The 27,262-nt window shown below is 36.2% G+C and overlaps 2 protein-coding genes across 2 annotated transcripts; both read right to left on the bottom strand.

Moving 5' to 3' along the window:
• Positions 1–36: 36 nt before the first annotated feature.
• On the bottom strand, positions 37–13,021 carry LOC146138796 (uncharacterized). Its single transcript, XM_083394046.1, has 7 exons — positions 12,899–13,021; positions 10,955–11,104; positions 5,638–5,721; positions 4,286–4,389; positions 3,248–3,381; positions 2,656–2,816; positions 37–1,150 (listed from the first exon to the last, which is right to left on the bottom strand). The coding sequence occupies exons 1-7, from the start codon at positions 12,899–12,901 to the stop codon at positions 524–526; spliced, it is 1,263 nt and encodes a 420-aa protein (XP_083250172.1). The 5' UTR covers positions 12,902–13,021; the 3' UTR covers positions 37–523.
• A 3,010-nt stretch (positions 13,022–16,031) lies between these two features.
• Positions 16,032–21,347, bottom strand: LOC146138795 (arylamine N-acetyltransferase, liver isozyme-like). The gene is made up of 3 exons (XM_083393989.1): positions 20,988–21,347; positions 20,304–20,487; positions 16,032–16,450 (listed from the first exon to the last, which is right to left on the bottom strand). Exons 1-3 carry the CDS (start codon positions 21,309–21,311, stop codon positions 16,041–16,043), a joined length of 918 nt encoding a protein of 305 aa, XP_083250115.1. The 5' UTR covers positions 21,312–21,347; the 3' UTR covers positions 16,032–16,040.
• Between the last annotated feature and the right edge of the window lie 5,915 nt (positions 21,348–27,262).

Raw genomic sequence — 27,262 nt, 5'->3', positions numbered from 1 at the left:
ATTTTTTGCAAAAAATGAGATGTTATTCATTTGCTTTATACAACGACATTGCTTTATATCATCAAAAAGCACATCAAAGTATGATGTGAAAATCACAGTTTTCCTTTCGAACGCAATTTAAAATAAATCTGATTAAAAAACTTTTGTTGTCCACGTGGAATTGTAAAATAAACGGCGAATTTGTTTTTATATATTAAAACATTTAAAGCACATATTTTTAATGAATGATAATCAAAACCAAAAACGAACAAGTCGAGCTAGATAAATTGTACAATTTGCATATAATACCCAGAGGAATTCTACTACGGTACCTTTTCAATAATAAAAACTAACACGTGTCGTATCTTCTATTTTCAATGTCAAAGTTTGGCGGATGACACAATATAGCGCACAACAGCGAAATAAGCAGTTGTAAATCTTCGAATCACCATTTTTCGCACTTTATGACAGACCTTAGGTTTATGCAAAAAATGAGCCCGACTCGTCGAAGTTGTAGGCCTATTGACAAATCGAAACAAGGAAATCAGAAATACGAATCGTAATGAAAGTCGACGCCATTTATGATCCCGGTAAGCACCTGACATATAACAACGGTCAAAACAGCGTAGCCGTATGCGAATCGCGGTTGCTGCGAACGTAGGTTGTATATTTCGCTCACAAAAGTCGACACAGTTGTAAGGCTGGCACAAAAGCCGGTACCCAGACCGTAAATAGCAATATAGCTCCAAGGGACACAGGCACCTTGGGAATTTGCAATGCAGCTACTGGTGTCTGTGCGACGTAGAATAACGGCTAGTCCTGCTAGTATAACAGCGCCCAGAACGTTTGCCAAAAGCGTACCATATGGTATCTTTGAACGCTTTACATTGAATCTTGACAGCAAAAAACGCAGGCAGGCTCCAAAAGGCGCCAAAAGCGTCGCCATCCAAATCTTCTTTTGATCTATTTCGTCATCCACAATGAGTCCAGTTAGAAATCCGGCGGTTGCCAGTAGCAACAGGACGACTGCGCATGCGTTGGCGATGCTGGGTCCTCTTTGATGGATTTTGAGCGAACCACGTTTTCCAAGTGCTTTCCCAAAATCGAGGCCGACTGCGTACGAAGCTATAAAGGCATAAAAACCAACGAACCAAGCAGAAATCGACAGCACCTGGATTTAAATAAAAATGGCTGTATTGTAATTTAAGCAGCGTATTAAAATTTTAACATTTGTCCTCCATTAGATTATTGTAAATTTATTTAATGGACACATGCACACAAATATGTGTGTTAACCACTGTTATCTAGCTCTTTTGAAGCTGCTTTTTGACCAACGATTACGACTTGTATAATTAGTACACCGAAGCCATTGCAGACTCACCGAATCTGTTGATCGATGATGCAAGCAGGGCAGGCTAGAAAAACAACTGGCCTGCAGTGAGGTTCGAACTCACGACCCCTGGTATTACCAGGACCGTCGCTCTACCAACTGAGCTATACGTAGGCTCAGAGGAGAGCGAGTCACCCTTTAGATAACCCCTTTTTATATTTTTGTGAAACTTTTTTATATTTTGTGTTAAACAACGTAATAATTTACTTCCCTTGGAGAAATTTCCATCATAAGCTATAGACACTTGTCCATAATAAACTTCACTAGAGCTACCCACCTCAAAAAAGTTTTCGTATGCATAATACGAAACAAAATAGATATTACGTCACAGCATACGGCATGGCGTGCTTGCATAATTAGTAGGCTAATCTTAAAAGGTGCTCTTAAACGAACTGGTGTAGCCTACATTGTACAATTATGCAAATGAAGTGAAGTCAATGGCGCGAAGCCCATAAAATTACGTTTATATTGTTTAAAAAGTTGGACCGGTGCTGATACTTTTACTATATAGTTAAGTTGCAAAGAGGACGGCAGAAGTTCCATTAACCTAATAATTTAGCAAATAAATCATTTTTGTAGGAGCTTTGAATATATACGGCGCTTGGCTGAGCACACATTAAAAGGTACAAATATTACACGGCGCATTTGGGCTAAAATAGTTCTCCTGATCTACAATCGTATAAAATAAAAACAAGAATTGCAATTTTTTTTATAATTTAGTTAGTTTATGTTATCAAAATCTATGTTTTGTTGGTGGAATAGCTTCGTCCCACTGAATCCTTCCCTGGTAACAACAACGTTGGTATGCGGCTCTCAAAAGTAAAAAATCGATTTTCTTGATTGCGGCCCTTCTATCATTTTATCCACGCCTTCGCCCAAATGAAATAAATTCGAAAAAAAGCATTTAGTTAAAAAACGCATAGTTAGTGGGGCATCGACTCGTGTCTACCACTGGATCCGACCCTGGTTAGGTCAATGTTAGTATGCGGCCCTCGAAAATAAATCTTGTTTTCCAATTTATTTACTAGCTACTGTTTAGCCCAATGGTTCGCAACCTTTTATGGCTTGCGCAACCCTCTGAAATAGTAAATAGATTGCGACACCCCTACAAGATTTTTCCGTACATATTTCACTAAAAGGTTACAATAAATGGAACTATACTATTAACAACACACATCAACTCTACACAACGTTGGAAGTTATAATTGGATTTATTCTACTCTAACGTTACACAAAAAGTTGAAAAGCTGTAAGAATCGACCAAAAATCAGAGACTTTGCCCAAACCTGCATCTGTGTAGCTCCTTGCGTGGAAGCTCCGACCAAGGTCAAGCTATTCTGCTGGTTCCACTTTGACCAAGTGGTGAACGACCCACAGAATCCGGTGGTTAGCCCTTTGTACATCGCAGTCAGGCGGGACTTCCCCAAAGGCGAACCAGTAAGAACGCCTTTTAACAGAAAACTTAGTTTAATAGAGATAAACGCACATAACGTTAAAATGTTTATTGAAATATTAGGTTTTCTTGCTGGTAAATTACTATAATAAAGCAAAAAAGTCAGACGTACTATTGCACCTTTTCAACATACAGTTGATGCAAAAAAACAAACAGCGCTACATTCAAAATATACAGCAACGGTATTTTATTAACAAAAAAAGGTTTATTTAGTTATATGGTTCATTTTTGTGATTTAATAAAAAACACTTTATGTAATCCCAAGGTTTTTGAGAAAATGACTTAAGTCCAAGTCAAGTCGTTTAAAAACAGTGATTTAAGTCGAGTCAAAAGTTAAGTCAATGACTAATGGTATTAATACACTGATTGAGAATCACTGTATACACAAAGAGAGTAACTTTTATTTAGTATTAATAAATACTTGCCCAACGCAAAGCTGCCAAAGACGTTGGAGTAGAATGATACGCTAATGATCGACGATTGGTTTTCAATGAAGGCCAGTCCGCCAAAAATCTTGTCCGAACCGATTCTAGCCAGGCACCCGCACATTGCAAAGCAACTGAACAAAAATACCTTTTGGATAAGATGAAGACTGGCGTGCATCTGAATATTTTTTTCAGGGATGACGTCACAAATTTACGTCATAACGTAACGTTATAAAGTTACATCAAAATGTGACGTCATAAACTTATATCGAAATGTGACGTCACGGGGTAACGCCAAAATGTGACGTCGTAAAGTTATATCTAACCATGACATCATAAAAAGTAATTTGAGAAACACCACACAGTTCGTTTATTTGGTTAAAGTTTTAGGTTGAAACAAAAGCTACAATAAAGTTATCGATTCGCGCAATGCTAAGAACGCTTATATATCGTTTGATTTGCTCAAATTTTCAGTTTCGATGTTGCGGTAGGACATACGACGCCTTTGGGCTATAACGTTTTTGTTTAATTGGGCTAAGATATTCTAGAAACACAATCAAATTCGCGAAAATAATTTTTGCATTTACTTAAAAAAATAGGGAAAAAATACAGTTTTTTGTTGGAAGGGATCACGCAACACACACAGTCAAACACTGATTTAAAATTATAAGGATAAAATGTATGATAAAAGGTGTCTAATAAGGTTTGGTACGCTGTTCAGTTTACAAGTTGTTTTTAAAACCTTTATTTCAGCTAAACTTATAACCGCTTAAAAAACGAATTCTAGATATATTCAAGGGGAGTCAGGCTTTCAAGCAACAAGAATAAACGGAACGGCGAAATTATTACAAAACTGGCATAACTGAAGTCAATTTATTTATTCCAACATGGGTTATTTGCACTACATTCTAAACGCAACCCTGCCGCCAATCAAGAAGAATAGTGGCACAATGCTGTAATTACGATTTCAAACGAAAACAACTACTGTTTCAAACGACAAATTCCATTGATGACAAACAATCCTTAAAATGAACTCACGCGATTTGAATGTAAAACCAAACTTGCGACGACGTTGACGAACTTGGGTTTCCAGTGGATGAAGCATCGTTTGATTCTGGCCCGAACGGTTCTTCCAATTCTTCCTGCATTCACAGCACAGTTAAGTTAGGCTTGACGACTGACAAAATGTCGGACCCTTAATCATTGATTCAGTGACACACCAGTGTGCTTCATTCTGTGTAATTGTAATTGTAATTTGGTAAAATTTTGGCTCAATATATACAATATACAATATTGAGAAAATTGTTTCAATTATGTTCCACGTTGTTTATTTTTTGGGGGGAAGCGATGAGACATCAACTGGTTTCCATTTTTTAAACACATGGCCGTTGACTTGACTGTATAGTGTGTACGTGTAGTATATGCCATGCCGAAAGGCATCCCTTCATTGTATTTGTAATTAGATATTTTAAGGACGGAGTATTTGTAATGCAATTGAAACACTTCAGGGAGTAATTAGAATTGCAATTGAACTGAAAAATGTAATTGATCTGAGGTGCGCCGCGGATATTTATGTAATTTAAAAACAAAACCTTTTTCAGATTAGATTCACGCATACATGGGAGCATGCGAAACTTAAATGTACGCTATTGATAGTTTAATGCAGTGGTTCTTCATTTCTTTATTTGTACGGTTTGAAACTATGTTTTTTTATACTTTAAATGCAAAATTCGTCCCGAGTAATTGATGCATCCAAGTAATTGATCAGCGCATATGTACAGAGGCTCATAGGTCAAAGGGCTTTCCTCGTTAATATTGACCTAAGGATTTTGTATTTACATAGTTAAAACTTACATAAGACTCGGGCTCGGGACTCGTTTGTTTTGCTAGAGTCGGACTCGGGATTATCGAAAAACTACGGAAAATATTCCATCATTATGCTATTTCCACCACTACCCGAGTCCCGAATCCGACATGCGCATGCGCAGTATCATATTTTAAAACTGATATGGCCGCCAAATGGAAAATGCAAAGGTGGAATATTATATGGCGGAATATTTTCCAACCATGTATTGTGAGTGAATGAATTATACGACACCCCTATAAGTAGATTGCTAAATATCCTCGTTAAGTTACGTAAATTTGCGAAATACAGGTTGTATAGTCAGGGCCGGACTCGGAACTAGACGAAATCGCACATTCGGCCGAAGTCGGACTCGGCACTCGGGAGTCGGCCTCGTTTTTATTTTTTGGCCGGAGTCGGACTCGGGTTATTTTGAACCGACTCCGCAGCCCTAATTAAAACTTGCAAATATGTAGTTTGTTTGACGAGGGGGTATTTTGTCAGATTCTTCCCGGATTTTCCCTGTTTCATAATGATTTACACTTACAATAGGCGAAGGCTGTCGAAGACTGGACCTCTGAGTTTCCTTCTCCATTCCGGGTGTTTCCCCTCTTGTAATCTCCACCGAGTTCTAAAAAAAGCATCTGTTGGTTATGTCTTTTCAATTATAGCTCGGTGCGCCGTAAAACCATTTTTATTCACCATCACTGTAGTATACTTAGCTTTCGGGTATCAGCTTCAGTTTTAACTGGTAAAAACCCTTGGCGATAGTGCAATTCATTCGAAAAACGATACCACCGATAAACGACACAAAAGATGCCTATGGAGAGGCTACCTTTAGTTGGTAGAGTGACGGTCCCGGTAAGTTCGAAGGTCGTGAGTTCGAATTTAACCGCCAGTTGTGTTTTTTTTTTCATTGGGGCTCTAGGGCTTGAGTGGTTGATTTGATACGGTTGATTTATCATTTACCTTTTTTGTATATTTGATTAAAGTAATTGATTATCTCAATTTGAATGTTTGAGGAAATTAACTTATCATCTTATTTTGTATAGCTACGAACGCTACAATGTCTGGCACTGACCAACGTTAATAACACTCAGCAGTAAAAATAAATAATCTACAAAGATAGTCTGCAAGTATAGCTTCAAACGCGTCACTATGTTGACATTTAACATGGAACTGCTTCAACCATATCTTAGGTTGGTGTCCGAGTTTGTCTAAATCTAAATCTGGAAATCAGGGGGAACTATTTAATGGCAAATTGTATTGTAATGTCTACAAGCTTTGGTATCACTGTGCTTCACCAGGCCTACAAAACGATTCGTGGTTTAACAGTGCCACTTGATTACCGGACTAAGTATTCAAGGCAATCCCGTTTGTTTTATCTGCCACCAAAATCAATGAAATTACCAAAACGAAAAATTACCAAACACCTCTTTCGTGATATCAGAAACTATATCTGAACTAACTTTTCAAAAAAGTGCCAAACAAAAAATTGCTTATCAATATGCGTTAAAAAATGACCTACAGCAAAGTAAATATATAGCCTAAATTTTTTTACCTTTTTAATTTGTTAGGCTAAACTGGTAATTTTTAAAAACCTCTTTAAGGAAGATATCTATACGTCGTTATATATATACTGGTTGCAATAAATGCCCTTTGCAAAAGTCGCAATTTGACACGCGGTAGAACAGCAACGGACCTTTACCTTTACTATGCGGCCTATATGGGCTTCACAGGACGTTCAAAATGCTATTTCGGAAGTCCAGGCTTTTCGCTCCAGCGTCAAAAGGGCTTTAAAGACGCAGCGACGAAGCGTCGGCTTTATTTAACGAGCCGATGAAAGGGAAAACACGCCCCGACGTCCAAACTTGATCGATTTATGCTTTGTTTGTAGCGTGTAATGTGGTTCGACAGGGGGGGGTCATGAGGGCCAGAGAAGCCTTTGACCAACCACCAGTCAACTTGTTTTACATGTTTCATGTTTGCTTTACTGCACATTGCGTGATTTTCATCCTTTTTGCGGCGCAAAGGTAAATTTACAAAGGGGCTTTGGCCGTAGGACCTTTCACTGGAAGTTTTATATATTGTTTAAAATGAACAGCGAACAATTACAAATGTTCAAAGTTTCAATCACAGTAAAATGTTGAAACACAAATCATGTGCACATGATAATGTATGTATGCGTAGATCGAAACCACCGTTACAATAGTAAGTTGGGAGAACTGAGGTGGACTTTCTGAGAAAATAAACACTTTTGTTTTACTTGTTTAATTTAAACAACTTTGCGCGGCTTCGGTTTGTTTTTGTTGTTGACAGCTTTGATTTCTCAAGCTATATTTACGTAAGCTATTGTAGGGATTTAATAAAATTAAACAGTAAACCGTTTCCAGCAACGACCAATGGGTTCATATGCCCTTGGAATTTAAAGGGATTTGTGTTATTCTATATAAAAAGTGTCGGGGTTGTAAACAAGTCATTTTAAAATAAGTCAAGTCCCAGTGAAGTCATTTGTAAAATAAACCACCTAAAAAAAAAAAAAACAACGTAACATACAGCAATAAAATTGTTTTCAGTGCAAAATTAAGATAAATAACCCAAATTCATGAAACGCGTCGCGTTACCCCTACTAAAAGAAAATGTGTCATCCTTTAAGATCTAAAATAACAAATGATATCAAAGAAATAGTTAGGTATTTTTGATGCCTTGTAAATGTCACGCATTTGCTGAAGCAATGTAAATTTAAGAGTTTTGTTTTGCATAGGCCTTGGTCAAGACAACAAAGCAATATAGGCAATAAATGTGTTTAATGTGCAAAACTTTGAGATAATCTTTGTTTAATCCCAAGATATCGTATGAATGAAGTCCAAGTCAAGCCATTTGTTCATACGACTTAAGTCAAGTTAATTCATTTAGGTCAAAAGCCTTAAGTCAAGTCAAGTCAAGTCAAGTCATTTGAAAACAATGACTTAAGTCATTACAGCACCGTGGGCATAAAATAAATTCAAACCCACTCCTTAAACATGCCCTGGCGTGTGGTTCATCAAGCATTTAGAGGTCAACGTATCCTGACCAGTGGCATACGGTGGGCTTAATTCATTTGATTGCAAATTGATTGGATCGAGCGATCGGGTGGACCTCGTTACGTTGTTGTTTCCACTTCAACTTCACCCCATCAATTGAAGGGACAAGGCGCGTTTGATTGGAAGTCGTTCAACGCTCTGGCGACTTAGCGGCAAAAATTGCCTTCCCTCGAGGATTCGGAAAGTACGCGAAATCAATTGCCCGCCGTTGTGGAATGTAATTGATGGCCGAAGATGCACGGTGATGGGCTTGTAGTACTTTTTTGCAATACACTTACTGATATATGTAGGGTTTGTAGGCCTACACCTACAGCATAGTACGTAACAGTACTGTAATGAGCTAAGACAATGCGATGACTTGACTTAAGTATTTTAACCGAAATGACTAGACTTGATTTAAGTCCTTCGAATAAATAGCTTTACTTGGACTTACGTCATTATGTCAAATAACTTGAGTTTAAATTAAGTGTTATCTTTAAATTTGTTGGCAATATATTGCGGTTTCGTTATTTTAGTTAAGATATTGCTCAATGCTCATAATCGGACGAGTTTACCAATTTTATTAGTTAAATGTTTTATTTTTTACTTTCAATGACGACTTAATTGAAAGACTTGAAGTTGAATTTGTTCTAAATAGAAGTATTGTAAACAAGTCATTTCAAAATGACTTAAATTTCAATCAAATCATTTGTTAAATAACTGAAGTCCAAGTCAAGTCTATTGCAAAAAATAACAAGTCAAATCGCATTCCAAGTTAACGATAGCCCAAGTCCCAGCAGAAAACAACTCGCCTGCACTCATTAACTTAAGTCATTACAACACTGCTAATTAGGACTGGGACTTGATTTGGTCAACTGATGACTTGGCTAGGACATAACTTGTTATTTTTACAAGACTTGACTGGTACTTAGGACATTTCAAAAATACTTGTTTACAACATTATACATACAACCATTTTAATTCAATGGTGAAAGTGGAATGAGTTTCTTACCGGAAGGAAAAAAATGAAGATGACGTCACAAAGTTACGTCACGACGGGACCTCTTAAACAAGCAACCTTAAGAAACCGAACGCTGTCGTTAAATATGGATTAAATACAATATAAGATGACGGAATTGCCCTGTAAAAAACATTATTTTGTTGGTAAGACTTTCCGAATCGTTCGGGCTTATTTTGACTTCTCCAGTTTTAACTTTCCGGAAAAGTTTTGTTTTTTTATTTCACAAAAATTGCGTAGCAAACTTTGTCCTATGCAGAGAAAAATGTAAGTGTAATTGTGTATGCAGTGCCGCTGTTTTGTCACACTCGCCGATAGGTGGCAATAAGGCGCTGGATAGCAAAGTTATTCAACTTCGTCTCGTGTTAAATGCCAGTGTGTAAAAGTCAAGGCAAAGTGGCGTCCGATAATAAGGTGGTATCGGTGCCGATCCGAAAGCATATCAGAATAGAATTTACGCCATGATTTGCAATCAAACAGAGTGATTCTATACCCTGAAAGGCAGGGCTGCGGAGTCGGAGTCGGACTCGGGACTGGAGTAAGACGTTGCAAACTACCCGAGTCCCGAGTCCCGAGTCCGACATGCGCATGCGCAGTACCAAATTTTAAAACTGAAACGGCCGCCAAATGGAAATTGTAAAGGTGAAATAGCGTATGGTGGAATATTTTCCAACCATGTATTTTGAGTGAATGAATTATACGACACCCCTATAAGTGGATTGCTGAATATCCGCGTTATTTTAGTTACGTAAATTGGTGAAATACAGGCTGTAGAGTCCGGGCCGGACTCGGGACTCGACAAAATCGCACTTTGACCGGAGTCGGACTCGGGTTTAATTGTTTGGTCGGACTCGGGAGTCGGACTCGGGTTATTTTTAACCGACTCCGCAGCCCTGCTGAAAGGTAAACTTACAAAAAATAGTAGATTATCAACTGGTATGGTCACTAGGCTTAGTACTTTTTTGCCTAAAAACCTCCAAAAAATTGCTGTTAAACGTTTCAATTTCATCTATTTGGCTTGGTTTAGCATAGTCACGACGTACAATTTTGCAGTGTTGTAATGACTTCAATCATTGACTTGACTTAAGTGCACTTAAGTCAATGTTTTCAAATGACTTGACTTGACTTAAGTCCTTTGACCAAAATGACTTGACTTGACTTTAAATCTTTTGGCCAAATGATTTGACTTGGACTTAAGTCATTTTGTCAAATAACTTGGGATTAAATTAAGTGTTTTTCATTAAAATTATCTCAAGTTTTGCGTATTAAACACTGTAATTGCTGCGTATTGCGTATGTGTTTTTTTATTTTAATTGTTGCTTGTAATCGGACGAGTTTACCAATTTTAATAGTTTAATAATTTACTTTTATGTCAATGACATGACTTGAAATTGACTTGCTCACATAATGACTTGACTGGGACTTGACTTGGGCAACCGATGACTTGGACTGGGACTTGACTTGTTATTTTTGCAAAAGACTTGACTTGAACTTAAGTTATTTTTCAAATGACTTGACTTGGACTTAAGTCATTTCAAAATGACTTGACTTGGACTTAAGTCATTTCAAAATGACTTGTTTGCAACACTGCAATTTTGTATCAGATCGCGCTAATTTTGTCCAAAATGTTGGGTATCGGTATCGCAATGAAAAATCACGTCAAATATATGCTCACAATATAAAAACTTTTGCTACCAGGAATATTAATATTAACCAAAAACAGCTCCCTTGATAACTGTAATTGTTAACCAACGTTTCGGCAACTGGAAACTTTTTCTACTCACAATGTATGAAAATGCCCTTGGAGGAAGCGGGTTAATAGCTTCGCTTGAGCTGGTTGGTGATTCCGCTGCATTTATTTGATCAGGAATTCTCGCCCGCGGTATTTTCACCAGGCCAAAGTCGGAGTAAGCTTCGTTGTCGAACGACATCGCCTGCAAAAAGATCTAAAAACTTTAAAAATGGTAAAGTTGTCACGACAATGCAGCGCAAGTTATTTCATTCAACGGCTCTGATATGAATTTGTTTAACCCAGTGGTTCTCAACCTTTTTTCTTTCGTGGCCCATTTTCGTTGCACAAAAATTCTGTGGCCACATAAATGTTTATGAAAAACAACAACTATAAAATATGTTTAGAACAAAAAACAGCAGAACATGTTTCTAAACAGATTATTTCTTTAACCGCGATTAGTAAGATACTAGCTGCTAAATAATAAATTTACATTCCTTCTCAATTTCTACCCAAGCCATAATTCCTGTAAAATTAAATATACTGACACAAATAAAACTTAATTCTTCATTAAATCAAGCTTTATAAAATTGGTCTGTGGCCCACTCAAAATGTTCCTATGGCCCACTAGTGAGCCATGGCTCACTGGTTGAAAACCGTTGTTTTAACCAGAATCAAAAAACACAAACCATTTATAAAATTGCAAAATTATTTTTATTCCTGCACCAGTGTTGTATAACCTGTATGTTACGCTGCATGCATTTACAAGGTCAGAAAATCAGTCGTTCATTTGCAATCCGGCCTTTTTTTACTCACTTACCGCAACATACTTCATGCTTTTCAGATATGTATGTTTACAAATAGTAGGACCATGTAAGACTAGGCCTACCCGAGTCCCTACAGTCCGATGTGAGCAGTTACAAATTTCGAAAACCATAAGGCCGCAAACATTAATTGTAAAGGTCGTACCGGTATGGCATATGGTGAAATATATTCCAACCAAGTATTGAGAGTGGATAACTTATATGACACAACCAAGAAGTGCGTTGCTAAATATACATTTGGTTACGTGAGGCATATTAACGCATTAATTGATCAAGTCGTGGGTTTCGAGAAGCTTTTAAAGTTAAAGGCCAATAAAAACAAGTAGTAGGAAATACTTTAAATCGCGTTTTTCAGACTCCCATGAAAAGACCCTCGGCAATTACAATATATACAAACTAACCAATAACCATGGCTGGTGGTTTTCAAACATATAACAATTGGTAATGCTCCATTTAATTCTTATAAGCCTTATAGACAAAACATTACCGCTATCAGTGGACAGATAATTTTAAAAAGATAGTTCAGACAACAGAATACGCCGAACTAACCGTCTAGTTCAGTGGTACCCAAACTTTTTTGACTCGCGGCACACTAAACGAATCTGAAATATTTAGCGGAACACTTTTAACAAAAGAACAATGGAGTAATTTTACAATCGCCCTTAATACACGACAAACTATTAGTAAATGTTTCAATATTAATATTTATAGGCTACTGTGCGTATTCAAGTCTAAAATGCTTGCGTATATGCTTATTGGTAATACAAATACTCCACTTACCGATATTACAAAAAGCTTGACTGCACACTTATATCTCGTCTCTAGGTACACTAGTGTGCCGCGGCACCCAGTTTGGGAATCACTCGTCTAGTTTTTGCATTAACTGCTAAGGTTGCAATCAGTTAAAGCACAAATAAGTTATAGTGCGTTTATCTTCTAGTGCCAGTTTTTTGTTTACCGAAATATTTTTTATTGCGACTTTTATAAACATTTGTAGGAAACAAATCGAAAAAACCGGTCGGAATTTTCGGAATATGTAAATACTATTTGTTATCCCACTTATCTATAATTCGATAGCTCAATATAACCATAAACCCACAGACAACAACATTGCAGAATCTAGATTAAGTCTTACTAATTTCATATGCTCATCTGGCAGAACAAACTCAACTTACCATAATAGTCCGGATTGGATTAGTGTAGGGTTGACTGTTTACATGCAGTACATACACATCGTTATAACACACTTTAAAAATCTCTCAACTCAAACGAAATGCTGGCAGCTTACTGTATTAAGCCAGACTGTAATTAACCGAAGGCCGGTTGCGAGCAATCTTCAAACATAAGACTGTGGAACAACAACGGGATAAAAGAGCAGCCCCATTCAGTGTTATTACTTTGACTGGATACAAAGGCATATCTTGTTACCATTAGGGTCGGCCTGTGCTCAACCTTTGTAAAAGTATGTTCTTTGGCCCGGCTTGATAATAACAAAAACATTTACTTAGCGAAAGGTGAGATATTTAAACCATATTAGTTGTAACCTGAAACGCGGCAAATATAGAAGGCGGGAAGAATATAAGTGCGGTTGTGACACTTAAAAGCAGTGTTTCTTCACTTTTTACAGCGAAGCTTTGGGGAACGAATTTTCTTTAATGAACTTATTGTAAGCGAAGAACATATGAAATCAGAATTAACCAGTGCAGTGCGAACCAAGAAAAAAAATTATCAGTGCAGTGTAAATTTAGAAAATATGAGCTATGTATTCGTAGTGCTACGCAATATTGTCAAATTTTGGAGAAATCTGTCGGAGAACCAATCTTATTAAACCTAACCATACAAAACTACTGCTTCTTCTTTCTGTTGGACGTTGTTACTCCCCAGTTTTTTAACCAGCCAGCGTTTTGTTTCACAGTCCAGAAAAAACTACTGAGCACTGTCAGAGACCGAACCAATTTAAGAGCAAATTTGGGTGGCGATTCATAGGTTGAGCAACACTGTTTTGCAGGTCCTGTGTTTTACTAGAAATTATAGCAAGAGAAAGTTTTGATATTAGCACAAGTTTGTAAGTTAGGCTTGACAATTTTTAAACGCGACGAAAAAGGTCGAGAACCAGTATTCTAGTATACTAAACTTTGGCTTAAACTTTTTTTTTTCTTTTTTCTTCAAACAGATACAAAATCGTAATTTGATAAAATATATTTGCTTTATTATAAGCCACAAACGAGTAAGTAACAAGTTAGTATCAAAAGCGCCAACCAATTTAATACAAGACATTGGCCAAAGCATAAACAACATAATGGGACGAATTAAGCGCTTTAGGAACATTTTAAAGTCACCTGTATTATGACAATTAAATTATAGCAAAGGACATTTTTACGAAATTTGCACAAATATGAAAGTTATTGCATTACATTTTGCGTAATACCAAGCTTTGCCAAAACCGTAATTTTTCTTCTTGAAAACAACTTAATTTTCTTACTTTTTAATTCCAGCGGACAACAAATCGGAATTTGAGATATTTGCTTTATTACAGGCCTTTACCGGAAGAATATCTATAAACTATAAATTATATAAGTGGTGACTTAGAAGATAAAGAGATAACAAGTTAATATCAAAGCGCCAATCAATTCAATACAAGAAATTAGTCGAAGCATAAAAACCATAATGGGACGATCAAAGTTATTTGAAGTTTAAAGTATTGATGACTTTAGGTTAGCAATATTGACTTGATTGGGTTGTGCAATAATAAAGGAATCTAATACGATTGAGGTACATTGTGCATGGATCTGCAAAGTACTAAGAATGTGAAAACGAGACATTAACTGATAATGATGCAAGCACGTTTTTTTTAAAGTACCCAACACGTAAATAGATTTAATTGAAACATGATTTACGAAAATACACAAATATTTGTAAAAATTGAGCAATAAGGTAGAAATTTAAACACTTTGGAAAACAAAATTCAAATTTTAAAGTGGATTTTTATACTTGAATTACCAGAGATTTTGAGGAGTCATGGAAAAAACAATAGTGAAATAGGTTAATTTAAAGAACCAAGTACATAAAAGTCCTACAGATACCTTGAGGTGGAACTTGTTATACTCAAGGTACTTCAGTTTTTAAAAAGTGATACACTCAACTTTTTTGTGGTTTGGGGGTTGTGAAAAAAAAGGTAAATTTTTGTTGGGTCTATTTGTTTCAGTTGTATCCCATTTGCTTGCTTATAATTCATCAAAGTCCATTAAATTCACCATTTTATTAAGATCACTTTGAAATGATCAAAAATGGTCTCTGGCCTGAAAGTTTAGGTGGGTTTTGTAAGGCCTTCAATAGATTTAACAAATATTTCGAGTTAGTAAAATTTACTTGGTAAACATGATTAAATCTGCATTGAAACGCAGGAAAAGAAAAAACATAATTTTATTTCGTTTTGACAAAAAAAGAAAATATGTTTCCTGGCATATTTTCTGGAAGATAAACGAGTTTTAGGTAGTTAAAAAACAAACCTATATGATTGTATTTGAAGTGCTTGGTTTTAAGGTATGTGCTAATAAAGATATAATGTAAAACGGTTATTAGTTTAACTTACAAATACAGTTGTTATGCTAAGTGCAGAAATATTTTTATTTTAAGTAATTTGCTGCATAATGATACCCATACAAAGGCATACGTACAGGCACAAATGGTGTTGATCTAGAAATTTGGGTTACATTAAGAAATTGTTTTTTGAAACTTGCAAGATTTAATATGAATCACTACTGATTTACTGCATACATATAATATAAGATGATGCTAATTTTGCTTATATATATAGTCGGTCGAAAGTTTCATAAGGATATTTGCTTTATTTATCCAATATTTTCTTGTGATTGGTACAGGTTAAGATAACAATAATTAACTGCTTAAAATTTAGCGCTTGGTAATTAAATTTAACAGCCTATATTGAAGCACCATTTATATATATATATATAGGTAGATTAGTAAAAGGTTATTTAATCATACAAGTGGTTCCTAAAACTTAAGGTTTTTTTAGTAAGGCAACAATTTTTGGTTAAAGTACATTTTAAAGTGTATTTTTCTTTTCAATTAATTAAAATTTCGACTATATTCCAGGTATATAAAAAAATTGTACATTGTTATAGAAAATTTCTTTAAAATAAAATTGCCACAAATTCAATACTTGCTGAGTAGTGGCCTAAAAAGCTTCAGATTTAGGCAGCTTGCTGTACTAATGTTGTTCAATATTTGTGCATCCTATATCAAGTAGTTTCCCATCCCCCCTGCTTTAAAATTATGCATTAACCAAGAGGGCAGCTACTCACTGGATTGCTTTTGATGACGACCGAAGAAGTTTGGCATGTATCGCATCTCGTACTTGTAAACATCGCGAGCGATATTGCGAAGGTGCTGGTCGTCGCGGAACGCTTCCTGCTTCAGGATTTGATCGGTGTTGGGGTCGAGGCTTTTCTTAATTGCGTAATCCTGGGACCTGGTGACGGACAGTGTGTCTTTTTCAAATCGATGCATTAGGATGCTTACTTGAAATAAGTCGGTCGGATCGCTTTGTATGATCTCGCAGCACTCTGTGAAGTCTTCCAGCTTTACAGGATCGATGGAGAATTTGAAGAGAAAAACCCAGTGATCTGACTCGACTTTGGCGCACTCCTCGTCACAATACCCGCCTTTTGTATCTTTAAGGCCTGGCCCTTGCTTTATGACATTGCCTTTAAGAATAAGTGTTATGTAGTGGCACTTTACAAAGTCCAACAAATTTTGTTTTATTTGTTTAATTATTTTCTATAACTTTCTTTTAATTTTTTTACTGATGATATCAGCCGATATTTCACTTTTACCGATATATAAGAATCTGTAAATTTGGGCCGATATCCGACTACAAATTATTGTACAGCGCTTTATTAAATATAAAAAAATTCCTAATTTTGGAACCTGCAAATTCGTTCTTTGATTTCATTTTTATGGCTGATTAATTTAACTGTGTTTTTGGTTTACTATACGTACAGCATCATGCAATTTAGTTGATATGCATAACAAGAGTTGTTATGTTAAATTGTAAGACAAACTGGAAATAAATTATAAATTATAGTTTTTTAATTTAAAGTGATTAATACTGTATCATAAGCTCTAAAAATTTGGTTAACAGTATTGGTCTAAAACAGTGATATCGGCTGTTCTCTAGTTAAATTGTTATGCAATTTCTTTCCTATCCAATAGATCATGTTTGACATATTCTGCTTGGGTTTGAAAGTGCAATTTAACTCATACAAAAATTCCTGCGATAATTAGAAATATCTATGGAAAATTATAACCCAACTTTAGACAAATAAATCAATGTGACTAGGTTAGCATTTATGATGTGTTAACCCAAATAAAACCTGGTAATTCTAACCTAATCAATCATGTTGCTCTTAGATTAATTACTTTAAAAGTGCCTACTAAAAGTGCCTGCTCTCAGCATGCTGCAAGCACATGCTGAAGGACTAGAGGCAATCGCTAATTATTTTCTTATCGTTTCGTTGCTCGCGTTTATTTCTGCTTTTTTTCCTTTTTTTGCTTTCCATTTATTGTACAAGCTTTCAGTGTCATTTACCCTGACAAAGGAAAGGAGGCTTGCATAGGTTGGTAAACAATTACAATTACCGGAGGAGCTGTTTTTGATTTATCATACTATAGGGATTTAGGAAGTTGTAGGTTGGTATTATTTCCTTTCAACAGCTATTTAAGCTGTTGGGAATCTGATACCAGTTTAAACGTTTCTTTGAGATTAATAATAATTTTTTAATTTGCAGGAAATTAGAAAGTACTTTGGTAGTCAATTTTTACAAATGGTAATCCACAGGAAACATAAAGCAAACTGAAAGGTTGTTTTGCTGTTATTTGTTAATGACTAGCCTTAAACTAGATCTAAACGAGATATTTAAATGAAACACTTGCGGTCTCTTAAAACTACTTAGCGGTCACCCAAACCAAACCTTAAACAACCCTGGAAGGTGCCAATAATTAAAAAGTTTTTTCAACCTTGTTGCACAGTTAATGTGCTATTTCAATCTCGTTTAATGTAACTTTACAGAAACCAATCAACAAAAATACAAGCAAGCAGTGGCGTATCCAGGAATTAGCGTTTTTATGTTATGCTAGTCGAATAACACCCGGGAAAACGATCTTCGTTTAGTACTGCAGGTGGCCAAAGACATGCTTGTAATTTAGGGTGGTCCCGTACATGGATCTACCAAAATCAATCACATATATTTCATGGTCTTGTTTTCGATTTACTCAAGAAGTTAACGATTGCACTAAGCGGTATTATTTATGACGTCATCAGAATCTCTATTTTATGACGTCATTAACGTCAGACGGAAAAAACGGGGAATTCCCCAAGTTGAAAATTTGGGACCCCCCCTTTTCAAATTTCTGGATACGCCCCTGCAAGCAAGGGTGGGTGCCACAAACTATTTATAATTTCTGTAGGGAGACGCAAGTCAAACAAGAATGGGGATGTTCAAAATAGAATCCCAAGGTGTTCTAGAATAATAAGTTTTGAACCTAGAATAACGAATCCAGAATAGCGAATCTTAGTATATTTTTATTAAATTATTTAACCTTGATTTTGATTGGGGAAGAGATTAATCTTAATCTACCCTACAGGGCCCAGAATCACAGCAATAAATCGCCCAAACAATTTTCTAACATGTGTACATTAATAAAAAAAAATCTCCCATATGTTTAACATTTTTAACAACTGTCATTTGAAGCAGTTGTGTAAACTGTAATATGTCAACTGTCCAGGTTGTTGCCAAAACTTATATATTTGCCAATAGTGAGTACAATGCAACACTGCACACAGAAGTCTTAAGCAATTCAGTCCTGTTTTTTCAAGCATTGCTGGGTCTTATGGCTTATTTTTTTACTAACGTGATATGTTATGCAGTCAAATAATGTACTGCAAAGAATACAAATTTAAATATGCTGTTGCTACCAGGCATAGTATATTTAAAACAGGTTCCTCTGGCAATATATATTATTTTCTACCAACGTTTCGGCTTACTATCCGGCAAGCCTTCGTCAGGGACTGACACACAAAGCCAACAAGACACAAAGTAAAATCACAATGTGATAATTAGGGATGCTCAAAGTAGAATATCGAATCCTTGGATTCGAATCCAGATGGGATTCGAATCCAATTCTGCCATTTATTTCGGGTAATTGGAACCGATATAATTTAATGTTTTACCGCGGATTGTTGCGCCTAATTGCACAAACGCGTGTGGTAAGTTGGCATGTCGCCGCGGCGACCAATTTATAGTGCTTGCTTTAAATGTAACCTCGTAGTGCAGTGTCAGCGTTTTTTCGGGCGACCAATTACCGCCTCTCGCGATAACGTTCGTCTAATAATTAAGTGTCAATCAAGCGTTATTGGGCGAGCGGCTAACGTGTAATGTCAGGTGTGGAGTTCGCAATTTCCCTAAATGCGTTAAGTTGCAAAAGTAACATAGCGTTGCAAAACGTGCTGGCCGTCCACAAAATGCGCTATGGGGTTACTTCAGGTCAACCTTAGGCCAATATTCAGGGAAGTTATGCAGTTATGCACAACGTAATTGTCAAGAATTCGTTATGTCAATAATAACTTTGTATTCTTTGCAGTACATCATTTGACTGCATAACAGATCATGTTAGTCAAAAAAGAAGCAATAAGACTTAACAATGCTTTCAAAATCAGGACCGAATTGCTTAAGACTTCTGTGTGCAGTGTTGCATTTTCTCACTATTAGCAAAAATATAAGTTTTGGACACAACCTGGACAGTTGACATATTACAGTTTACAGAACGGCTTCAGATGACAGTTGTTAAGAATGTTAAACATATGAGAGAGTTTTTTAATTATAACACATGTTAGAAAATTGTTTGGGCGATTTATTGCTGTGATTGTGGGCCCTGTAGGGTAGATTAAGATTAATCCCTTCCCCAAACAAAATCGAGGTTAAATAATTTAATAAAAATATACTAGGATTCGCTATTCTGGATTCGTTATTCTAGATTCGAAACCTATTATTCTAGAATACCTTGGGATTCTACTTTGAACATCCCTAGTGATAATATATATTGCCAGAGGAACCTGTTTTGAATACAAACTTACTATTGACTTAACGAATTCTGGACAATTACACTGCGCATAACTGCATAACCTCTGAATATTGGCCTAAAGTTGACCATAAGTAACCATTATGTGGACGGCCAGCACGCTTTACAACGTAATGTTACTTTTGCAGCTTAACGCATTTAGGGAAATTGCGAATTCCGCACCTGGCATTACACGTTGGTCGCTCGCCCAATAAGGCTTGATTAACACTTAATTATCAGAAGAACGTTATCGCGAGACGCGGTAATTGGTCGACAGAAAAAACACTGACACTGCACTACCAGGTTTATTTCTCCTTCAGGGATTCAATATTCTCCTTTAAACATCCCTAGTTGTGAACCACTGGTCTAAACTGTCACAAATAGATTGCTCTCCATTACATAACTGTTCAAAGCAATAGTTTAATATATATATTTATATACCGTCTGCATCCAAAACAGTCTTTTTGTGGCGTTCCAAGAAAAACCAGGAGTCGTCCATATCTGGAACGTTTCTTATCCTGAACATGCCATGTGTCTCCACATGAGGCAGCATATGTTCGCATTTCATGGGGCCGACAATCAACCAGCCAGGATCCACAATGTAGAAGTCCCCATCAATTTTCGTCTTAATAAATTACAGGCAATATTCTTGCTAGTCTGACATTTTAAATTAAACATTCAAATTTACAAGGTGAAATAATTTTTCAAATGTTCTGCATAAGACTCTGTTTACCAGGTTTGTTATTTTTGTAAAGCTTTTATATGAACTTTAAATGTTTTTAGAGGTTTCATGACGAGAAGATCTATATTGTTGTAATAGTTTTACTGTGCAAGCTAAAAAAGTTGTAAAAATAACCTCTGATTTAAAAGGTGAATATTTAGCCTGTTTCAACAAAAAAATGCACCAATTATTTATCAAAAAGAACAGAACTATGTTTTGCATATCAATCCTGCTTTTCTTTAAAAATAGTGAACATGGAGTAAAATGTTTTATGTTGTATCATTAGTTTAACAACAAAATTACAAAATACAGTTTGAAATGATTCGCTTTCAGCCAAAAATGCATACAAAATAAAGTCACCCATTAGCATTTGTCAGTATCAATTTTAAGAGGCAAAAACTTACAAAGAGCAACATGTGGTAGAAGGGTATGGTGAAATGATCGTGAATCCAAAAGGCAGCCTGGCCGCAATGAACCTCAAATCCCAGTTTCTTCAGTAGCCACATAAACAAGCAATTCAGCTCGTAGCAAATTCCACCACCCTTCTGTGTGACTACTTTCTTATAGAACAGCTCCAAATCAAGATCTGTATGAGGGCCACCAAAGAAATCCAAAGAGGTATAGGGGACGTGTATTTTGTGGGCCAGGGAAAGGGCTCCCAGAGTTGCAAGTGTTGGCTCTCGGGAGCCAGTGTATTTAATTCGTTCTAAATATGCGTCCACATTCATTTTTTTCTATTTTTTAAAGAATTCAGCCCTACTTGGCATCCTGAAAAAAAAAATACAAACTTAGACTCATTTTACAATTTGTCTTAATTTTCTGTTACTCTGATAGTGGCTGTTTTTTCGTAAATATAGAAAATACCTTTGAAAAAGCCTGCCGTGTTTCAAAAAAAACAGAATGCAGTTTAATACAGGATAAACCAATCAAACAGGATCAACAAACGTTATCAAATGTTGGCAGAGCAGCAGGAACTAGATTGGAAACGTTGATATTGTGCGGGAAAGACGACTGATCAGCTTAAAATTGAGGGGCTGCAATAACATTTCGGCGCTCTTTCACTTAATGTACGTGAAAAGTTATGCAAAAAACAAAACAAAATAATACCGCATACCACAACGCATATTGTTTGGGTTAGCGTTTGGGTTAGCGTTCGGGTGAGGGTGGGTCAAGTAATATTATGTTTATTATTAATGATAACTTGACCCACCCTCAACCAAACGCTAACCCGCACCCTAACCCAAACAATATGCGTTGTGTTATGCGGCATTTGAAGAAAGTTTTTTTTTTATTAATTTTTACGTACAATAGTGAAAGAGCGCCAACATTTCTGTGGCTGTATATAAACGTTATTTCTAAAATTTGCACTGCTGAAAAAGTACTATTCTTAGATGTGCAAAAAGCTTTTAAGCACATCACAGGATTGAGACCCTACATTCACTCAAGCTGTGCTACAAACTTAAGTATGAATGTTTTAAAAATGAGATTTCACCTTAAGCTGATGCACCGATGCATACTTGAAATGTGCACTGAACCGTGCAAGTAATATGAATATTGTGCAAATACTGCACAAAGAGTTCTAGGCTACTGCAAAAACTCTTTGTACTGCAAAAACAAAATACTACACAAAAAGGTACCTGAGAATGTCACCTCGCTATAACAATGTGAAAAACAATGCGTAATGAAATGTTCTTTTATGCTTGTGTAGCGGACTGCGCGCCATATTGTTACCGGATTGAAACCCCGGTCATTCAATTGAAACAGTCTGTTAGATTGTGACGTCGTCACACCAGCCTGTGTGAATTAATCAAATTGACAGCATATTGCCTGATCGTGTTCCGTCGAATGTCCGAATTTCCTCGTAATGTTATGAAATATAATTAACGCCATCTGGTATAAAGTATAAAGGGATCGCATTTTATATAAAAAATCAGCAGTCCCTACTGTTCAATTGTGGAGTCCAGATCGCGTATGTTACACGGAGGTTAAGTATCGTACGTATATCGTAATTACCTGTAAGTACTGTTTGTCGTTTGTTCATGTGCAATAAATATTCTTTCATTGTGGCTGCGCCCCACACTTGAAAGCGTTTTGCAGGTTGGTTGTGATTTGGTGCACCGACAAATAATCAATTGTTTTTATTTCCGACTCGGCGCGACGAAACACGTCTGAATGATGACTTGTCGCGTTGTGCCTGAAAGTATAGTAAATTAAAACTGTTTTAATATACCATACTGAAAGCGACTCTGTCCAATACCCACCGGCAAAGCGCGCGAAACTTGAACTTGCAGCATCTTAAGCCATAATTAACGTATATATAATTACATATTATGGAATTTATCGTATTGCGTACTTTCAAATATGTTGCTGTTGCTCGCTTTTTGGCGCTGATAGAAATTGCAAAAACACCGCTTAGCAAAAAACTTCCGGCCGTGAGATATATTAATCACATCCATAAGCCCACACATTTTACTCGCGTACTGTAAACATTCTATTCAGTTGGTCGCCAGTCAATAAACAGAACGGTTGTGGTTTGCTGGCTTGCATGCTGGCTTGCTCAACACCAGCCAACAAAAACTGTGTGGACTTGTAATCAGACTCAGATATCCCCATTGAAGAAGTAGGGAAGATTCATCGGGCAAAGACTTTAATGATTCTCACAATCAACCAACCTCTATAAACTAGTCAAATATAATAATTTAGTCGTGGCCAGGGTTCGGTTAAGGTTCAGATTCTTTCAAAATATTTGGCTCAATTTCGGTTCGGGTAAACCTGGTCCAAAACCGGATCATAAAGTTATAGTTAGACTTTGGTTCGACTTTTTGGTGAAAAAAAGGTAAAAATACTATTTTTTCTTGCATTTTTAGGATTATTTTAGTCAAGCAATGTGTAGGAATAAACAGGACCAAAAATTAACAAAATGATGGAAAGCAAAATCAGTTAGTTGACGGATTTTAGCAATACTGTGTTGCAGTTTAGTCATAATTGTCGTCCATCAAACCTTATATTCACACAAAAATCGTTTTGTTTTTGTGCGTTTCTTGTAAATAACACAAACTGCTTACCTGAACAAAACGTTCCAGAACTTGAATTATAACGAAAAACGTGAGCAAAGGTGGCGGAGGTGTTTTACGTTAATTTAAATGCGTATGTTAAGGGATAATTATTATGACATATCCACAATGATGTAAATGACTTAAGTCAAATACATTGACTTTAGTTAACTTAAGTCACTGTTTTCAAATTAATTGGCTTGACTTAAGTGGTTTCGGTAAAATGACTTGACTTGACTTGACTTAGGATTTTTGACTAATGACATCACTGCACATCCAAGCTATTTATTTTTGCCGCAATTTAGATTAGATACGACACGGAATGGTTGTGCGACGCCTATAAGGACAATTTAAACGACATTAACAGTTTAAGAACATCTGGCATAGCTAATGTTGCAATGAATTGCTCTCTCGCACAGTCAACTGGTCAGCATAGGTCAACTTATTGACCGCAAACAAGCTTGAAAGCAAAACCAACAATGATTAAGCCACAACTGTTTAGTTAGCCCCATAGCCTAAGATTTTTGTAGTATAGGGCTGCTGTGTGCTTCTTGTATGTCAACATCTAGGAAATTTCCGAGTATCCTTTGCGGTTAGCAAATAATTTACCGCTATGAACACATTGCAGTAAATTAATAATTTTTGCAGTAAATTAATAATGCCAGATGCTAGCGTAAGGCGTGTTGTGAAGAGTGGTTTGACTAGCTGAAAATAGCAATTTGATGCAATAGTTCAGGTGTAGCCAACTTATGTTTGATTGCGATCGATTGAAATCTTTTTTAGAGAGTCGCGATCGACTGGTTCAGTAAAAAAGTCACAAGAACACTTATTAAATATTTTGAACGTTAAATGCATTCCAAGCCAGCGATGGAGATTAGTTTGTTACGTCAAATAGCGCTTTATTAGGCTTGTCCAGACAACAATTGGGTCATTTTATTGTTCCGCTTGTGTGTAATGACGTAACACATATTCGACACGATCGACCAGGTGAAATTTGAAATCATTGTAAAAATTGATAGAAGTATGTGCGAAGCCCGAAAACAAATTGTATTTTTGACCAAAAATATAGTTGGAGAGGGGCGCTGTGACATGGTGCACATTTTTATATTAAACCTGTTTTAATATACTATACTGAAAACGACTCTGTCCAATACCCACCGGCAAAGCGCGCGAAACTTGAACTTGCAGCATCTTAAGCCATAATTAATGTATATATAATTACATATTATGGAATTTATTGTATTGCGTATTTTCAAATATGTTGCTGTTGCTCGCTTTTTGGCGCTGATAGAAATTGCAAAAACACCGCTTAGCAAAAAACTTCCGGCCGTGAGATATATTAATCACATCCATAAGCCCACCCATTTTACTCGCGTACTGTAAACATTCTATTCAGTTGGTCGCCAGTCAATAAACAGAACGGTTGTGGTTTGCTGGCTTGCATGCTGGCTTGCTCAACACCAGCCAACAAAAACTGTGTGGACCTGTAATCAGACTCAGATATCCCCATTGAAGAAGTAGGGAAGATTCATCGGGCAACGACTTTAATGATTCTCATAATCAACCAACCTCTATAAACTAGTCAAATATAATAATTTAGTCGTGGCCAGGGTTCGGTTAAGGTTCAGATTCTTTCAAAATATTTGGCTCAATTTCGGTTCGGGTAAACCTGGTCCAAAATCGGATCATAAAGTTACAGTTAGACTTCCGTTCGACTTTTTGGTGAAAAAAAGGTAAAAATACTACTTTTTCTTGCATTTTGATTTTAGTCGAAGAATGTGTAGGAATAAACAGGACCAAAAATTAACAAAATGATGCGAAGCAAAATCAGTTAGTTTACGGATTTTAGCAATACTGTGTTGCAGTTTAGTCATAATTGTCGTCCATCAAACCTTATATTCACACAAAATTTTTATGTTTTTACCTGAACAAAACATACTAGAATTTAAATTATAATGAAAAGCGTGAGCAAAGATTTAAATGCGTAAGTGAAGGGATAATTATTTATTATGACATGTCCACAATGATGTAAATGACTTAAGTCAAATACATTGACTTTAGTTAACTTAAGTCACTGTTTTCAAATTAATTGACTTGACTTTAGTGGTTTCGGTAAAATGACTTGACTTGACTTAAGATTTTTGACTAATGACATCACTGCACATCCAAGCTATTTATTTTTCTCGCAATTTAGTTTAGATAGGACACGGAATGGTTGTGCGACGCCTATAAGGACAATTTAAACGACATTAACAGTTTAAGAACATCTGGCATAGCTAATGTTGCAATGAATTGCTCTCTCGCACAGTCAACTGGTCAGCATAGGTCAACTTATTGACCGCAAACAAGCTTGAAAGCAAAACCAACAATGATTAAGCCACAACTGTTTAGTTAGCCCCATAGCCTAAGATTTTTGTAGTATAGGGCTGCTGTGTGCTTCTTGTAGGCCAACATCTAGGAAATTTCCGAGTATACTTTGCGGTTAGCAAATAATTTACCGCTATGAACACATTGCAGTAAATTAATAATTTTTGCAGTAAATTAATAATGCCAGATGCTAGCGTAAGGCGTGTTGTGAAGAGTGGTTTGACTAGCTGAAAATAGCAATTTGATGCAATAGTTCAGGTGTAGCCAACTTATGTTTGATTGCGATCGATTGAAATCTTTTTTAGAGAGTCGCGATCGACTGGTTCAGTAAAAAAGTCACAAGAACACTTATTAAATATTTTGAACGTTAAATGCATTCCAAGCCAGCGATGGAGATTAGTTTGTTACGTCAAATAGCGCTTTATTAGGCTTGTCCAGACAACAATTGGGTCATTTTATTGTTCCGCTTGTGTGTAATGACGTAACACATATTCGACACGATCGACCAGGTGAAATTTGAAATCATTGTAAAAATTGATAGAAGTATGTGCGAAGCCCGTAAACAAATTGTATTTTTGACCAAAAATATAGTTGGAGAGGGGCGCTGTGACATGGTGCACATTTTTATATATAGCAGACCTGCACGTCTTCTGCGTAAATGTTTTCTTTAGGAAATAGGTCTTAAATTAATGAGTAACTAACCCCTCTTATATAACGCTAGCTATAAAAAGCCCTAAAATTTCAACGTAGTGATTTTAACCTCTTGTTCCTGGGTTTATATTCTCTTTAACGTTAGTATTTAACCCACCGCTGAAGCAAAAGTTTCCGTATCCAGTAAATTAAGCTATTTGTAAAGGGTTAAGCGTACTTTTATTGAGTGTACATACTCGTCGTAAAAATGTCACGATTTTTCTCAGAAGCAGTTAACAATAAAAATTGTCGCGAAATGTAGTTTTCAGTACGAAATAGCACCTTAACCGCCCGCTTTCTATTTTAGAGATGTAATTTGTATTTAAGGGTAAAGAAATTTTTATTTTAGTTTTTGTGGCTAATTTATATAAGTATGGTGGAAACGTGCTTTAAGAAAGTTAAGTTTAAAGGCGTGCTTAATGGTCTAAATGCTACACTTCTTTTAAAAAGGAAAGTAATCGACCCATTAAGACGATTATATTGTAAATTTGGCTGTTAAATGAAAGAACACTTGAAAAAATGGAAGATGAAATCAAGGCTTCAAAATGTGTCAAAAACCAAGAAGGAGA

Source organism: Ascidiella aspersa, chromosome 7, assembly GCF_963924565.1.
Source record: "Ascidiella aspersa chromosome 7, kaAscAspe10.2, whole genome shotgun sequence".
In the NCBI taxonomy this organism is placed as follows: domain Eukaryota; kingdom Metazoa; phylum Chordata; class Ascidiacea; order Phlebobranchia; family Ascidiidae; genus Ascidiella; species Ascidiella aspersa.
The sequence above is the reverse complement of the archived record's forward strand: the minus strand, read 5'-3'. Positions and strand labels throughout refer to the sequence as shown.

Bases quoted from the DNA above. Each gene is read 5' to 3' on its own strand.
- LOC146138796 (XM_083394046.1), bottom strand. The intron at 2,817-3,247 runs GCAAGTATTTAT...TTCTGTTAAAAG, and splicing joins CTTTGGCAGCTTTGCGTTGG to GCGTTCTTACTGGTTCGCCT. The intron at 1,151-2,655 runs GTTTGGGCAAAG...ATTTAAATCCAG, and splicing joins AAGGAGCTACACAGATGCAG to GTGCTGTCGATTTCTGCTTG.
- LOC146138795 (XM_083393989.1), bottom strand. From the start codon at position 21,311: ATGAATGTGGACGCATATTTAGAACGAATTAAATACACTGGCTCCCGA. The intron at 20,488-20,987 runs GTAAGTTTTTGC...TAATTTATTAAG, and splicing joins TCTACCACATGTTGCTCTTT to ACGAAAATTGATGGGGACTT. The intron at 16,451-20,303 runs GTATATAAATAT...TTATTCTTAAAG, and splicing joins GACTGTTTTGGATGCAGACG to GCAATGTCATAAAGCAAGGG.